This window comes from Xenopus laevis, chromosome 1L (assembly GCF_017654675.1).
Source record: "Xenopus laevis strain J_2021 chromosome 1L, Xenopus_laevis_v10.1, whole genome shotgun sequence".
Taxonomy (NCBI): domain Eukaryota; kingdom Metazoa; phylum Chordata; class Amphibia; order Anura; family Pipidae; genus Xenopus; species Xenopus laevis.
Genome location: NC_054371.1, coordinates 37,343,066 through 37,358,859, shown reverse-complemented (window position 1 = coordinate 37,358,859; position 15,794 = coordinate 37,343,066). Strand labels below are relative to the sequence as shown.

General features: G+C 41.9%; 1 protein-coding gene across 5 annotated transcripts; it reads left to right on the top strand.

Annotated features, from left to right (window-relative positions):
• Nucleotides 1–319: 319 nt before the first annotated feature.
• On the top strand, nt 320–15,336 carry rpl9.L (ribosomal protein L9 L homeolog). Of its 5 annotated transcripts, none has more exon segments than NM_001087300.1 (8): nt 320–327; nt 4,083–4,129; nt 4,215–4,330; nt 5,325–5,420; nt 6,000–6,132; nt 12,888–12,968; nt 13,336–13,445; nt 15,284–15,336. In NM_001087300.1, coding segments are annotated over 6 exon segments (579 nt in total). In that variant the 5' UTR covers nt 320–327; nt 4,083; the 3' UTR covers nt 13,443–13,445; nt 15,284–15,336.
• The last annotated feature ends 458 nt before the right edge of the window (nt 15,337–15,794 follow it).

Below are 15,794 nucleotides of genomic sequence, written 5' to 3'. Positions count from 1 at the left end.
TAGGAGAGGGCCTGAATAGAAGTAACAATAACAAAAAGTAACAATAACAATACATTTGTAGTAGTGACCTTAACCCGCACCCAACCCTAACTCGCCCTGCTACAACCCGCGCCCGCCGAACCTGCTTCCGGGGCCTTTTATAGACCCGCGCCAACTCTCCCCGCCGATGACTTCACAATGACGTCACAAAAGGGGCGGGGCGAGCAGACACAAGACTATAAAACCGGAAACCGGAAGTCGGATGCCGGCATTTGAAGGTGGCGGGCGGGGAGAGCAGGAGAAGAGTTCAACCTGCACCCGCCTGCCACCTGCGAGGAGCGCTGCGAGGTTGACCCGAACCCGCCCGACCGGCGGGTATCGGGTCGCCCACACATCACTAATTTGTAGCCTTACAGAACATTTGTTTTTTAGAAGGGAATCAGTGACACCTGTTGGAAAGCTGCAAAAAGTCACAAGCAAAAGGCAATTAACTAGAAAACTACTGAAAAAAAATAATGAAAACCAATTGAAAAGTTGCTTAGAATTGGCCATTCTATAACATAATAAAAGTTACCTTAAAGGTGAAACACCCCTTTAAGGGTAGTGGTACACAGGGAGATTTGTCACCCATGTTTTATCTGCAAAAAAGTAAATGGGTTAAGTATGCAGTGCTTTGTTTTTAGAAGTCGTCCAAAGTTTCCATGCAAGGCCCCTTCTGGTGACTTTAGAAAACGAAGTTCAACTTATGTTGACAAATCTACCCCTGTGCCACTTCCCTAATAGAATAATACAGAGAAGACATTTGCCTGAACATCACAAAGGCCATTTCTTTGGGCAAGGGCGATAGAATTACTGACATGTGTACTAATGCTCTATACCAGTGATCCCCAACCAGTGGCTTGTGAGCAACATGTTGCTCCCCAACCCCTTGGATGCTGCTCCCAGTGGCCTCAAAGCAGGTGCTTATTTTGAATGCCTGTACGGAAAGCATTTTACGACATCCTCAGGGGAAATCGCTCTCCTGCATGCGATCTCCAAAGGTAGAGGAATGCAGCATCGCCTGCTTTTTCTCTCCCCCATCCTGAAAGGCTGCAGTCGCACCTATGTCCTGGGTCCTCCCTTCTCAGCTCTTCCTCCTCATCCCTCCCTCCTCAGTAGAAATGTTCTCCGCCCTCAGCCCTCAAACGCTCTCCATCCTCAGCCTGCCCTCCTAAGCCATCAGCCTGGCTTTAGGAGCTGAGGTCTGAGGCGGGAGGGCTGAGAGCTGAGGAAGGAGGGCTAAGGAGGGAGGGCTGGCCAAGGTTGGAGAGCATTTGTACTGAGGACTGAGGAGGGAGGGCTGAGAGCTGAGGAGGGAGGGCTGAGGAATGAGCCATGAGTGGGAGTAGGGTTGCCACCTTTTCTGAAAAAAAAATACCGGCCTTCCTATATATTTATCTTTTTTCCCTATTAATAACATTGAGATGAACCATCATTTTTACCGGCCAGGTGGCAACCCTAGGGGGGAGATTGCAACAGGTTATGTGGGCAGCACAGAGGTGTGACTGCAGCATCTTCAGATCAGTGAGTAAAATAAGAGGCAAGTCTGCATACTTTGTTAGGAGAGCGAATGCAGGATGTGTTTTCTCCTGATTATGTCCTAAAATGCGTTCTGTATGCCTGGCTTGGTGGCAAGTTGTTGTTGTTGTATAAAAAAAAAAAAACCCTGTTGGCTGCCAGTTAACATACTAAATAGCCAATCATATGCTTTATTTGGCACCTCTGCTGAGTTTTCATGCCTGTGTTGCTTCCCAACTCTTATTACATATGAATGTGACTGATGGGTAAAAAAGGTTGGGGCCCCTGCTCTATACAATGAGGGAGTGAGTCCATCTTAGAAAAGTGATCTGGATACGTTGCACCTCCAAATATGACAGCGGTCTGCTAATGAGGACATCTTCCAGTCCCCCTTTATTACAGGCAACTTTAGCCCTATATAAACACATTGTCACCCCGCAAGTGAAGTCGGTAGAAGTTCTGCCGCTCTGCGGAGTGCACATAGTCAGACTCATCTCGGCTGCTCTGACTCCTCACTCGGGGTGACAGAATACAGCGAGCACCCGCTCCAAAGGGCAGAATGTTAACTAACTCCCCGCTCGACACGCAGCTGTTCTGGACAAGCGCAACTCTTCCCCTACTCACTCGCAGTTACAGAATCGCAACAGGAGAACCAAATGCGCATGCGTGTTTTGAAAGCAAGACAGCATAAGCCGCTCAGCAAAGCTTCCTTTATTTAATTTACACAGTCGCCCTAAAGTTTTCATTTTGCACAGTAGACGTTTTTCAGATAGCTGCTTTCTTTCACAACGGCAACGTTACCCAGAGCACTAATCATAATCCTATATCCATTTACGCACATATTTTACTTTATCAACTATCAGCGACGATCAGTAAGTGAAATCTATTGATCAGGTCTACGTTATCTACGTCCCTTTCGAGGCGGCGCTCGGCGGTGGTATAAAAACGTGATGACGACAGACGCTCTCCCTTTCCTCTGTCAGCTGCGAGGTGAGGATATGGCGGCTTTATCGCCAGAGCCTTTGCAATCTTCTTCCATCCTGGGCGGAAGAGTTTATTTGTGTCTTCCGTAGCCGGTTTGTGAATGTGCTGTGTTTTTCTCTCTCCCGCGCAATATATGGGGCTTGTTTGCTGCGAGGGAGACGGGATGAGTGCGGTTTGTTGCTCCGCCACTAGACTGGCCTGGAGTTCTTTAAGGCACTTACTAGATTACATGTTCCTGGGCCTGGTCTGGTAATGTGGGAGTTATTGCAACTGCCAGTTATCAACTGCCGTGGAATTGTGATTTACTTGTGTTTGGGCCTTTGTGTATTAGACGTGCCAGATCCTGTTTCAATCCCAGTCCAAGAACCCTGTGTGTGTGTGTGTGAGTTTATTAATGTAAATGAAGACTGTAACCCCATGTTGTGCTCTCTAATGGCCACTTTTCACCTGTCTGTTTTATGGAATAAATATTTCCTAGGCTTCTGTTAGTTCCAGTGCCTAATTTGCCTTGAAGATGTGGGATCTGCAGTGGTACTGAGGGGTGAAAGGGTTTATATTTGAGAATTCCTTTTAGTGGTCCCCTGCAGACAGATAGGAGGCATCCATTTTGGCCTTTTTCACAGTATGGCTCATAGCCAGACACCCACTCTTGTTTGTGTTTATATTTTTTTTTGTGATCAGGCATTCTTCAAATGTCATGCTGGGAGAAAGCAGCAGAAAGTAAAGGGACTATGTGTACCTTTTGGGCAGTGACACATTGTGATTCAGGGACAAATCTCCTTTTTCGGGGCAACTAATCTACCCAAACTGCCTTCCCGCCTGCTGTCCTGTGGGCTAGCTCTCTCCCAGAATCTCAGCGTGTCATTGCCTTAGGGTAAGGCATACACGAAGTTTCCGGCAGATTTAAACTGGCCATCGTTGCGTCTATGGCCAGCTTTAGTCACCCGCCGATAAATTGCCTCTTCTTCGGGGCGACTAATCTCCCCGAAACTGCCTCCTGCCGACTAGAATCTAAATCCCCGGCAACGACAGCTAGATTGCCGTGAGGTGACTTCGGAAAGCAAATCGACTTTGAGCGTGTCTCTGCTCTTAAGGTAGTGTTTGTTGCTTTGCATTTGACATGCATTGACAGACTTGTGGTGCTCTTTAATGTCATGCACCTCAAAACTAAAAAAAAAAGTGGTAGTTGCAGTTACTTTCTGTAACCTTGCAGAGGAACGACAACTCCCAGTGTCTTCTAGCAGTTGAATTTTGGCATGATATAAATAAGTAACCGTGGGTTTGCTGGGCCAGGTTGAGTTAAAACTCCGTTTTAGATGGTTTGGCTAACTTTTTTTTTTTTGCGCATATAGTGGGTAGAACATTGAAGGGCTCTGTTCCATTAAATTGAAATCAAATGTCAATGGAGCCGTCCAGCAGCATAGGGGGCCATAAAAATCCGTAGGAGGGAAACTAAGGCTAATGGGCATCACTTTTGTTTAGGCTACCAAGGTGATGTTCACTTAGCGCTAAGTCACAAATAACATGGATGTGTACTATTTATTTTTAATATTCATTTATAGAATGAAGACCATTCTCAGCAACCAGATTGTTGACATCCCTCAGAATGGTAAGTTGCTCTGAATTTTCTTTTTTTTTTTTCGTCTTTTCATTTTATCTGCCTGCATGCTTCTGACTTTCTTGTTTCTTCATAGTTGACATCTCCTTGAAGGGCCGTACAGTTACTGTAAAGGGGCCCAGAGGTGTCCTGCGGAAAAACTTCAACCACATAAATGTTGAACTGTGTCTCATGGGCAAGAAGAAGAGGAGGGTAAGTACAATCTTTGTTTACTATGTGGTATAAACTGTAGTTAAGGGCTTGTTCACCTTCCAAACACTTTTTTTGTTCAGTTGATTTCAGATTGTTCCCCAAAAATAGACTTTTTTTTTTTTTCAATTAATTTCCATTATTTTTTCACCTTTTTTCTAAAATCTAAGTTTAAAGTTGAATGTTCCTGTCTCTGATGTTTCAGTCTGACGGCTCAGTAATTCAGGTGCAGACTCTGAACTGTTACAATTTTGCAACATTTAGTTGATCCATTTCTCAGCAGCATCTCTGAAGTATTGGCAACTATTGTATCAATTCTAACAGCTGCCTGTAATGAAACCCAGAGATTCTGCTCAGCAGGGACAAAGATAAGAAATGTATCCGCTAAATGTATCCATTTAGAACAGTTTACAAGGTTGGCGACCCCTCCCAGAGCTGCTTTAGAAGGTTACATAGACTTTACACTTCAATATTAGAAAAATGGTGACACAGAAAGTAATAGTAAAAAGTAGTTATTTCTGGTGATCTGTCTGAAAACTAGTTGTTTGATGGTGAACTACTCCTTTAATCTCAAACTTGTATTTGTCATGCTTTTGTGTGTTTATACTAGAACTTTGGTTAAACCAGCTTCAAAATAATATACCAGTTGACATATCTGAATAGTGATTGACTTGCTAACATAGACTTACTAGTGGTGAGTATAGAGCAAAGGCGTAAGACTTAATGTGCCACATAATGTGACAGCAGGAAAACCTTTTTACATATATATTTTTTTAGATCATTTTCAAGTCCCCTGTGCCCATTGTAGTCATTATTTGGGCAGTTCCTCACATTACACAGTTAGATATGTAAGCCTAGTCTCCACCCTCCTACTATAGTTTAAGCAACATGCAGGGCAGCAAATAAGTGCCTTCCCAAGCTGGCTTCAGGGCTAGGTTTCCCTAAATAGAGATGTAGCTTGGTTTCTAATTAACTTTTTTTTTTTCCCCCTTATTAGCTTCGTGTTGACAAATGGTGGGGTAACAGAAAAGAGCTGGCCACAGTGCGCACCATTTGTAGTCATGTGCAAAACATGGTAAAAGGAGTCACACTGGTAAGTAAAGTTACTTTCCTGTCTGCCAAGTATTAGTTGACTTGTGTATGCAGACTTGTTACAAAAGGGCTGATGTAACGCGATGCTAGGTTCAAATGTATGTCCAAATGCTATGGCTGTTTCTTTTTAAGACGTTCCATTAAAGGAATTGTTTCCTCCGCACATGGAAGAAAAAATAACTGCTAGTGCAGACTGACATTAAAGGCAGCTGCTTGTCACAGTAGTGCGCGATTATTCCTTTGGGTTAAAATCTGGTTTTGTGCACATTAAAATATAGGTGGTGGTAAATGTCACAGTGTGACATAAGCCCAAAAATAGTTGCAGAAAGCATGTATTAGATTTGTACTCTATGGATGTTTTAATTCCAAATGGAGGTTTGCCTACATGTGGAATTACAAACCAGTGCCATGAGTTGTCTTTATATAATAAGAGCAGTTTTATGAGCTTTACATGGTAGAGAGGAGCTAGAACTTGGCTATCAATGTATAGTAACATAGGTTTGTGTCTGTAAATGTCCACCTTTATGTATGTTTGCTCTAATCTCTTTTCATAATCAAATGTCTGCATCTGTCTCCACAGGGCTTTCGTTACAAAATGAGATCTGTGTATGCTCACTTTCCCATCAACGTTGTCATTCAGGAGAGCGGATCTCTTGTGGAAATCAGGAACTTCTTGGGTGAAAAGTATATCCGTAGGGTTCGCATGAGATCAGGCAAGTGTCATGTCTGGATGCTTTAACTTATGAGTGGCCGACTACAGGTGACTAGAGTGGGAATCTCCAGTGAGATGACATACGTGTCGCTTGGTTTTAACGAGGTTGCCTCATGAGAACTTTATATTATTTTTATTAACATGTATTTATATAGCGCCAACATATTGCGTAGCACTGTAAAGTAAATGTGATTATACAACTACATCACATGAATTACATATATAGAATATAAGGAGTAACAAACATCTCGATCAATACAGGTACAAAGAGGTGAGGAAGGCCCTATGCATAGGCATACAGTCTAAAGGGAAGGGAGTAATACACAAGGTGTGGGAGTGGGCAAAATCGAAGTAAGTTGGTGAGGAATGTGGTACTGTATGTGGTGTTGCGTTTGGTAGTTAAGCAGAGTGAGGGTAGGCTTCTCGAAAGAAGTGTGTTTTCAGAGATTTTTTGAAAGCAGAAAGGTTGGGAGAAAGTCGGACAGACCGTGGGAGAGCGTTCCAGAGGAGGGGTGCAGCCCTTCCAAAGTCTTGAATGCGAGCATGTGAGGAGGTAATGAGAGAAGAGTTGAGTAGCAGGTCTGTAGAGGAGCGTAGTAAGCGAGTGGGAGAGTATATAGAGATGAGTTCAGAGATGTAGGGTGGAGCAGAGTTGTGAAGTGCTTTGAAAGTCAGTGTCAATAATTTGAATTTGATTCTGAAAGGTAACGGAAGCCAGTGCAGGGATTGACAGAATGGCGAGGCAGAGGAGGAGCGGTTGCTGAGGTGTATGAGCCTCGCAGCAGTGTTCATTATGGACTGGAGAGGTGACAGTCTCTGGAGGGGGAGGCCAATTAAAAGAGAGTTGCAGTAGTCTAGACGCGATATGATGAGAGAGTGAATAAGAATTTTGGCAGCGTCTTGGGTGATAAATGATCGTATTTTGGATATGTTCCTTAGGTGGAAGTGACATGATTTAATAAGTGACTGGATATGAGGAGTGAATGACAGGGCAGAATCTAGGATAACCCCAAGGCACCGGGCCTGGGGAGGGGGGGTGATAGTGGAATTGTTAACTATGATGGATACTTCGGGGATGCTACTGGTGTTAATTGGAGGAAAGAACCATTTCAGTTTTAGAGAGGTTTAATTTAAGGTAGCGTTGCGACATCCAGGTAGAGATAGCGGACAGGCAGGAGGAGACGCGAGTTAGGAGTTCTGGGTTGAGATCAGGAGATGAGAGAGAGATCTGAGTATCGTCAGCATAGAGGTGGTAGTGGAAACCATACGAATTTATTAATTTGCCAAGGGAGGAAGTATAGAGGGAGAATAGTAATGGTCCCAGGACAGAGCCTTGAGGAACTCCAACAGAAAGAGGTAGGGGAGAAGATGATACTCCATTGTAGGAGACACTGAAGGAACGATTGGTGATGTAAGAAGAGAACCAGGACAGGGCTGTGTCACGAAGGCCAAGCGACTGGAGGGACTGGAGGAGGAGAGGGTGATCTACAGTGTCAAATGCGGCTGAGAGGTCAAGCAGTATTAGTAGTGAGAAATGATTGTTGGCTTTAGCGGTTAAAAGGTCATTAGTTAGTCGAGTCAGGGCAGTTTCTGTGGAGTGTTGTGGCTTAAAACCAGATTGTAGGGGGTCCAGCAGGTTATTGTCAGAGAGGTATGAGGTAAGTCGGTTGTAGACTAGGCGCTCAAGTAGTTTAGAGATGAAAGGTAGCAGAGAGATAGGTCGGAGGTTGTCAAGATTGGAGGGATCAAGAGAGGGTTTTTTCAGAATGGGGGTGACAAGAGCATGTTTTAGTTGAGAAGGAAAAATTCCAGTTGAGAGCGAAAGATTAAATAGGTGAGTTAAGGCTTTGATTAGACAAGGATTGGTATTGCGGAGAAGTTTTGACTAGAGTGGGAATCTCCAGTGAGATGACATACGTGTCGCTTGGTTTTAACGAGGTTGCCTCATGAGAACTTCGGACGACTTCGGAAAACTAAAGCGACACTCAAAACCAAATAGAACATAGGCACACTCCACATACTGCTTCTGCAAAAATTTGAAAAATGCTTTTTAGTTTTTTTGAGATCCCAGCAAACGTTTCGGGGATGAAGGGGCATGTCCCCGAAACGTTTGCTGGGATCTCACAAAAATAAAAGCATGAAGCAGTATGTGGAGTGTGCCTATGTTCTATTTGGTTTTGAGTATAAGAAGGCTTTTTGTTTGCAGCATGGCCTAAATGCAGCACCTCGAGTGAGTTATCAAGTTTAAAATATTTTGTTTATGCGGAACAAGTTTTGCGGGGAATGCGTTTAAAAGTTTGGATGATAAAGTGGCACGTATGACATCCCACTGGCAATTCACACTCTTGCTGGCGAAAGGCATTTCGGGGAGAAGTTTTATTGATAAGATTTATCTAATCTCCATGTGTGCCTTCACATTAAGGGAGATAACAAATTGGCTACATCTTTCCCAGTACTCCTGGTTACTTGTAGTGTTGACTGTTAACTTAAAGCAATGAGCATCTGTTATAATTAATTCTAAAGAAAACTATTCAGATGAGGTTCAGATAACTTATTGTAGGATGTGTAAAGGACTTACGTTTCTGTGAATAAGTAAACTCCATTGGACATAGACATCCAAGCAGTGCTCATACTGGCAGTTGCTATTGTCTATTATACTTAGTCTTTCCTTTATTTTAAGCTGTCCTACATGGAGAAATTGTCTTGTCACCATAACAAGTAGCCTGCCCTGATCATCTGAAAGTTGTGTAGGGACATATGGGAGTATTTTTGGAGATTTATGGTGTTAGACTGCAGTTAACTCTTGGCAGTTGGGATTAAACTTTTTTTGTTTTTTACCATCTGAAATTGGATCACTTGTTTTAGGTTAATTATATCTAGTTAAAACTTGGTTGAGGTTCTCCTGTTTTATATTCTGCAAAATGAATACTTCAATGTAAATCACAGTGCTGTGTGTTCAGAATTCTCAATTCTGATGGCAGTAGCACACAAGGTGGCTTCATTTATTCAAAAGCAGCTTCATATCTACCAAAATTGTTTTTAAAATGCCAAACTAGGTAGTTGTCAAGAATGGCAAGTTTTCGGAGAGAATCATGTGAGTCTTGTTTTTTTTTTTTGTTTTTTTTTTTGTGACAAACTTTAGCAAGGGTAAAACATTGGGAAAAAACACCCAAACTCTCCAGATGTGGCATTACCTTAAAGGGATACTGTCATGGGAAAAAAAATTTTTTTCAAAATGAATCAGTTAATAGTGCTGCTCCAGCAGAATTCTGCACTGAAATCCATTTCTCTAAAGAGCAAACAGATTTTTTTATATTCAATTTTGAAATCTGACATGGGGCTAGACATATTGTCAATTTCCCAGCTGCCCCTGGTCATGTGACTTGTGCTCTGATAAACTTCAATCACTCTTTACTGCTGTACTGCAAGTTGGTGTGATATCACCCCCCTCCCTTTCCCCCCAGCAGCCAAACAAAAGAACAATGGGAAGGTAACCAGATAGCAGCTCCCTAACACAAGATAGCTGCCTGGTAGATCTAAGAACAACACTCAATAGTAAAAACCCATGTCCCACTGAGACACATTCAGTTACATTGAGAAGGAAAAACAGCAGCCTGCCAGAAAGCATTTCTCTCCTGAAGTGCAGGCACAAGTCACATGACCAGGGGCAGCTGGGAAATTGACAAAATGTCTAGCCCCATGTCAGATTTCAAAATTGAATATAAAAAAATCTGTTTGCTCTTTTGAGAAATGGATTTCAGTGCAGAAATCTGTTGGAGTTGTACTATTGCCTGATTCATTTTGACATTTTTTTTTTTCCCATGACAGTATCCCTTTAAAAATACGTTCCCCCCCCGCTTATCAAACTTTTTAAATGTCTGAAGACCTGCGCACTTTAAACTAAACAAAGAAATTAAAATGACCAAAAAAGCCATTTTATATACTGCATCAGACTAAAGTTTCAGCTTCTCAATAGCCGCAATGACCCAGGACTTCAAACTTGTCACGGGGTCACCATCTTGGAAAGTGTCTGTGACACTCACATGCTCAGTGGGCTCTGAGCAGCTGTTGAGAAGCTAAGCTTAGGGGTCGTCACAAATTATCAAGCAGAAAATTAGGTTGGTCTGTAATATAAGATGATGCTACAGGGCTGATTATTATATTTTTGTTAGTTGCACTGGTTTCTGAGCTGCCAGGTAGTGGTTATCTGTATTAATTGCTGATCAGCCTTATATTGTTACATTTATATTCTGTGTATTTTGAGTTGGTCCCCAAGCTCAGTAAGTGACAGCAGCACAGAGCATGTGCAGTGAATCAGCAGAAAAGATGGGGAGCTACTGGGGCATTTTTGGAGACATAGATCTTCCCTGTACAACAAAAACAAAGTACAACATTTCTATGCTACTCATTTAGTTAAGCTTAACTTCTCCTTTAATGGGTGATAGCCAGTTTAGAGTGGTGCCAGTATGTTGGTCGCTAATCTAGGACCCCTGCACTTTTCTGGGTTAAAAAAGAACTGAGTACTTTTCATTAAAGGTGAAATAAAACTAGGTGAATTGGTGAACAGCGTCCCAGGTTAGCATTAGACTCATAGGGGGCATAACTTATTGGCACCCTCTAACAAATACATTTTGTTCTTTTAATACTGTGCTTGCATTTTTTTTTTTGTTTATTGCTCCACATTTACATAGTATCTTTGAGCAAAAATGTTAACCAAATGAGCTATAAAAATAGCTGTTTTGCAATGGGGTTTTTATAAGAGGCAGCCAGTGAAAAGCTATATTTGATAAAGCTCCAAGGCATCCCATTCTACTGAAGTGTATAATAGACACATTGTTAGGGTAAGGCCAGGCGAGGAGATTTTGTCGCCTGGCGACTTATCGCCACGTCTTTTGCGCGAAAGTGCAAAATCGCGAATCTCCTTGTCTGGCCATACCCTTAAAGTAGCATTCAGCTTTGATCACTTGGCCACCATTTTAGTACAGGTATTGGCATTTTATAAAATGTTTTGCAAGGTATATCTAGAGTAGATATGTATTCAGCTATGTATAACTCATTGTGATGAGGTGAATTTAGTTGTTTTTTTTGTTTATTGCTGGCCAGTAAACTGTGTAAATAGCTGTGTATAATTTATGTAAATACTTTGTTTTGGTGTAAATTAGTTTGGTTAAAGGGATCCGGTCATCATGTCAAACATGTTTTTTTTTTTAAAACACATCAGTTAATAGTGCTAGTCCAGCAGAATTCTGCACTGAAATCCATTTCTCAAAAGAGCAAACAGATTTTTTTTTTATTCAATTTTGAAATCTGACATGGGGCTAGACATTGTCATTTTCCCAGCTGCCCCAGGTCATGTGACTTGTGCCTGCACTTTAGGAGAGAAATGCTTTCTGGCAGGCTGCTGTTTTTCCTTCTTAATGTAACTGAATGTGTCTCAGTGGGACATGGGGTTTTTACTATTGAGTGTTGTTCCTAGATCTACCAGGCAGCTGTTATCTTGTGTTAGGGAGCTGCTATCTGGTTACCTTCCCATTGTTCTCTTGTTAGGCTGCTGGGGGGGAAAAGGGAGGGGGTGATATTACTCTAAAGGTGGCCATACACGGGCGATAAAAGCTGCCGACAGACCAAGTCGGCAGCTTATTGGCCCGTGTATGGGGGCCCCCGACGGGCTTCCCCGATCGAGATCTGGCCGAAAGTCGGCCAGATCTCGATCGGATGGGGTTAAAAATCCCGTCGGATCGCGGCCGCATCTGTTCGTTGATGCGGTCCCGCGATCCGACCGCCCGTTTGGCGAACGCTAGGATCCGATCGTTGGGCCCTAGGGCCCACGATCGGATCAGCCCGATATTGCCCACCTCAAGGTGGGCATATCGGAGGGAGATCCGCTCGTTTGGCGACATCGCCAAACGAGCGGATCTATCCGTGTATGGCCACCTTAACTTGCAGTAAAGAGTGAAGTTTATCAGAGGAGAAGTCAAATGACTTGGGGCAGCTGGGAAATTGACAATATGTCTAGCCCCATGTCAGATTTCAAAATTGAATATAAAAAAATCTGTTTGCTCTTTTGAGAAATGGATTTCAGTGCAGAATTCTGCTGGAGGAGCACTATTAACTGATTCATTTTGAGAAAAAATTTTTTCCCATGACCGTATCCCTTTAACAAACGGAGGCCTACTTTGTTTGAAGCATGTGGCTGAAAGTATATGGTGCTAAAACAATTGTTTATTGAAAGCTATGTTTGTTACATGTTACTTCACAAGAGTGTGCATGGAAAGCTTTACTTTTATATATAATAGTGCAATTGGTTGTACAAAGTTTCATGAAGCACTTACGTAGAGCTCTGAGAAGCCACTTCCTAAAGGGTTGGGCAGCCTTTTTAATGAATATTTATAGGGTAGATGCTGATCACATGGTGTCAGCATAGAGCAGTCTGGGAGCTATAAAAAGCTGCAGACTAAAATGATTAAGAGTCTGTGTTAAGCCTTTGTGAGGTTGTTCTGGAGCTCAGGTATGTGCTTGCAGGGTTACTGCTGACCCCCTGCTGGTGAAAGTGTATACTGCATCTTTGCACTTATTGATTTCTGCATTTGCTTAAAAATAAAGCACAATTTTTTCCCCTGAAGATCTGTCTGGCTACTGAACTTACATGCGCCCAGTGACACCCATCTTAAGGAGTATAATGGTATGAAGCTGACATAAAGGCACACTTATAAAATTCAAATAATTTATGGGGTTTTTTTTGTACTTCTCTTCTAGGTGTTGCATGCACCGTATCCCAAGCCCAGAAAGACGAGCTGATTCTTGAAGGCAATGACATTGAACTTGTATCAAACTCCGGTAAGCTCTTTAACACCCATTATTTGGTGTTGCCAGGCGTAGATGTGTTGTGCAGCAGGTTGGATTAGGAAAAACTACAATGGAATATATTGGTCTTTGGATTCCTATCAAAGCCTGTTAAACGCCTCAGTTAATCAACCTTGCTCTGCATTAAGACACAGATCAAGCCATGCTTCTTTCTGATCAAACTTGAAAATTGTTCAAGCTTGGAATATTAAATCACTCAAGTATGATCTTACTGAAATGTGACTGGTTAACATTAGACATTAATGTGTGGATCAGAATCCATGTGAGTTTTTAATCGGTAAAATCATATTTAGCCTTTCGTTGGATTTGTCTTATGCTACTTTTTTTTTTTTTTTTTAAGCTGCCTTGATCCAGCAAGCCACCACAGTAAAGAATAAGGATATCAGAAAATTCTTGGATGGTATCTATGTGTCTGAAAAGGGTACAGTCCAGCAGCTTGAAGAGTAAAAGGTTGGTGTTTGAACACTCAAAGGGCAAGTGTTATGTCTCCTACCTGATTGCGTTTGATTTTACTAATTTATCTACCCGAATGTGTCAGCTGCATAAAACCAGATAAAAATAGATACACCACTATGCGCATCTTGTAAATAAAAGCTTGGACATTGTGGTTTGTTGCAGATTATGGTATCCGCCATCGAGTATCCTTCATCTACAAATCAAAGCACACACTTGGTGGTTTGTGAGAAACCCTGCTGCTTTGAAACAGGCCTTTATAAAGGGGATTTTAGTGTGTCAGCTTAGTAATGGTGGCCATACACGGGCAGATAAAGCTGCCGATATCGGTCGTTTAGACAGATTTGACAGCTTATCTGCCCGTGTATGGGGGCTTCGGACGGGTCTTCCCGATCGATATCTGGCCACGATATCGATCCGGAAGGTTGGATTTTTACCCGACCGACCAGTCGGAGCCGCATAGCGCATCGTAATTCGATCGTTCGGCCATATGGCCGAACGTTCGAATTACCCCCGATATAGCCATGCAGTTTAGTGGCATATTGGGGAAAGTTCCGCTTGTTTGGCGATGTCGCCAAACGAGCGGATCTTGGAGTCTATGGCCACCTTAAGGAACATACTCTTTGAAACAATGTAAACAGCCAATGCTCTGTTTTCTTACACTTGCTTGTATTCTTCATTAATAGTATAGGTGACTAATTTCCTAGTCTTGTCAGTGGCATAAAAGGTCCGTTGCAAGTAGTCACCTACTTCTTGTTCATACAAGCAGTCAAAACAAATACGGATTTGTCGTGAAGTGCACTTAAACAGGTTGTAATGAAAGGGAGGGGCTTCTCGGACTGCTGACTTGTTTTGATTGTGCTCGTACAAACCAGGAAGTAACATATGACATTCAATATTTGTTTCAGCACAAGTCCAATTCACTAAGCTAAGCTATTTTTCTTGGGCAAATATATTTACTTGTGCTCTTCTGAAAGCAGATCCAACTTTTAACCCTTCCGCGCTACGTTTTGGACATTTTGTGCTCTCTATTTAGGCGTCTTTCCTGAGTGGGGGCTTAGTTTACCTAGGAAATAGTTCATCATTGATTCAATAGGTGAAAAACTCCCAGCAGTACACTACCAAATTTCCAAAGCACCAATCCAAAAAAAGCGCACATTCTGACATGTAAAAAAAACTCCCACCTGCTATACGTTCCTAACTCTAGCAGCTTAGTCAAACATTTAGAAAATATCAGCTCAAAGCTTGTACTTTACAAGCAAGATAAGATACTAAATATGAATGCCAGTGTATATATAAATGTAACAAGTATGTGGCATGTAAAGACTTGTCTGCTGCAGGGCAGTCCTCCCCCAAGACTTCTTGTTCCCCCACTGTGTTTTGCCTAGTATAAAAAGTGTAAAGTCTTTTCCATTATTTAACCACAAGCGGTCATAACATTTACAATCTACTGCAGATAAGTGGTTCATCCCAGTGTTTTATAGTAAAAGTATCAGGCCTGTTATCCAAACTGCTCAGGACCTGTGGTTTTGCTCTTTCCAGAATTTGCATCTTCATACCTTAAGTCTACTAGAAAATCATGTAAACATTAAATAAACCAATAGGCTGGTTTTGCTTCTAATAAAGATTAATTATACCTTAGTTGCGATCAAGTACAAGCTACTGGTTTATTACAGAGGAAAGGGAAATCATTTGGATTATAGTGGAGTCTATGGGAGACGGCCTTTCCGTAATTCAGAACTTTTTGGATAACCAATCCCATACCACCTTGTATAGTATTATTAATGGGCTTTGAACTGCTGTATACTAATATGTATATTTTTATTTTTTTACAGCCTGCAAAAGCCTGGTTCCTGTGCTGCTTTCAAAATAAAGTCCCTTTATCTAATTTCCTGACTTGTTGTTTTTATTGATTTAAATATTCATTTAATGACTACTTTGGGGATTAGATAAAGCATTAAACATGCAAGGGTTAATCATTAACTTTGTAAGTGCAAAATTTTCAGAAGCTGGCGTTGTTCTATATGGTAACACTAATACATGGAGTTTGACTGTGCCGCTGGTCATATTTTAAATGTCCATAGCTTTTCACATGCATGCCCACTTGCAAATGTTTAGACTGATTACAGCTTCAGTATATAGGAGGTGGTGTCAGACTCACACAGTGGATAAGTCCATCATTAAAGTGAGTTTTGGCTGCTACAACAAATTGTGAAAGAAGTACTATGAATATGATCATTGCTTGTCGTCTATCCTTGTGTTTTCAGAATAAACTTCTAAAAGTTCATATATTTAACGAAAAAAATCTGTTCTAAGTTATAAATTTTACAGGTTGCTAAACCACAG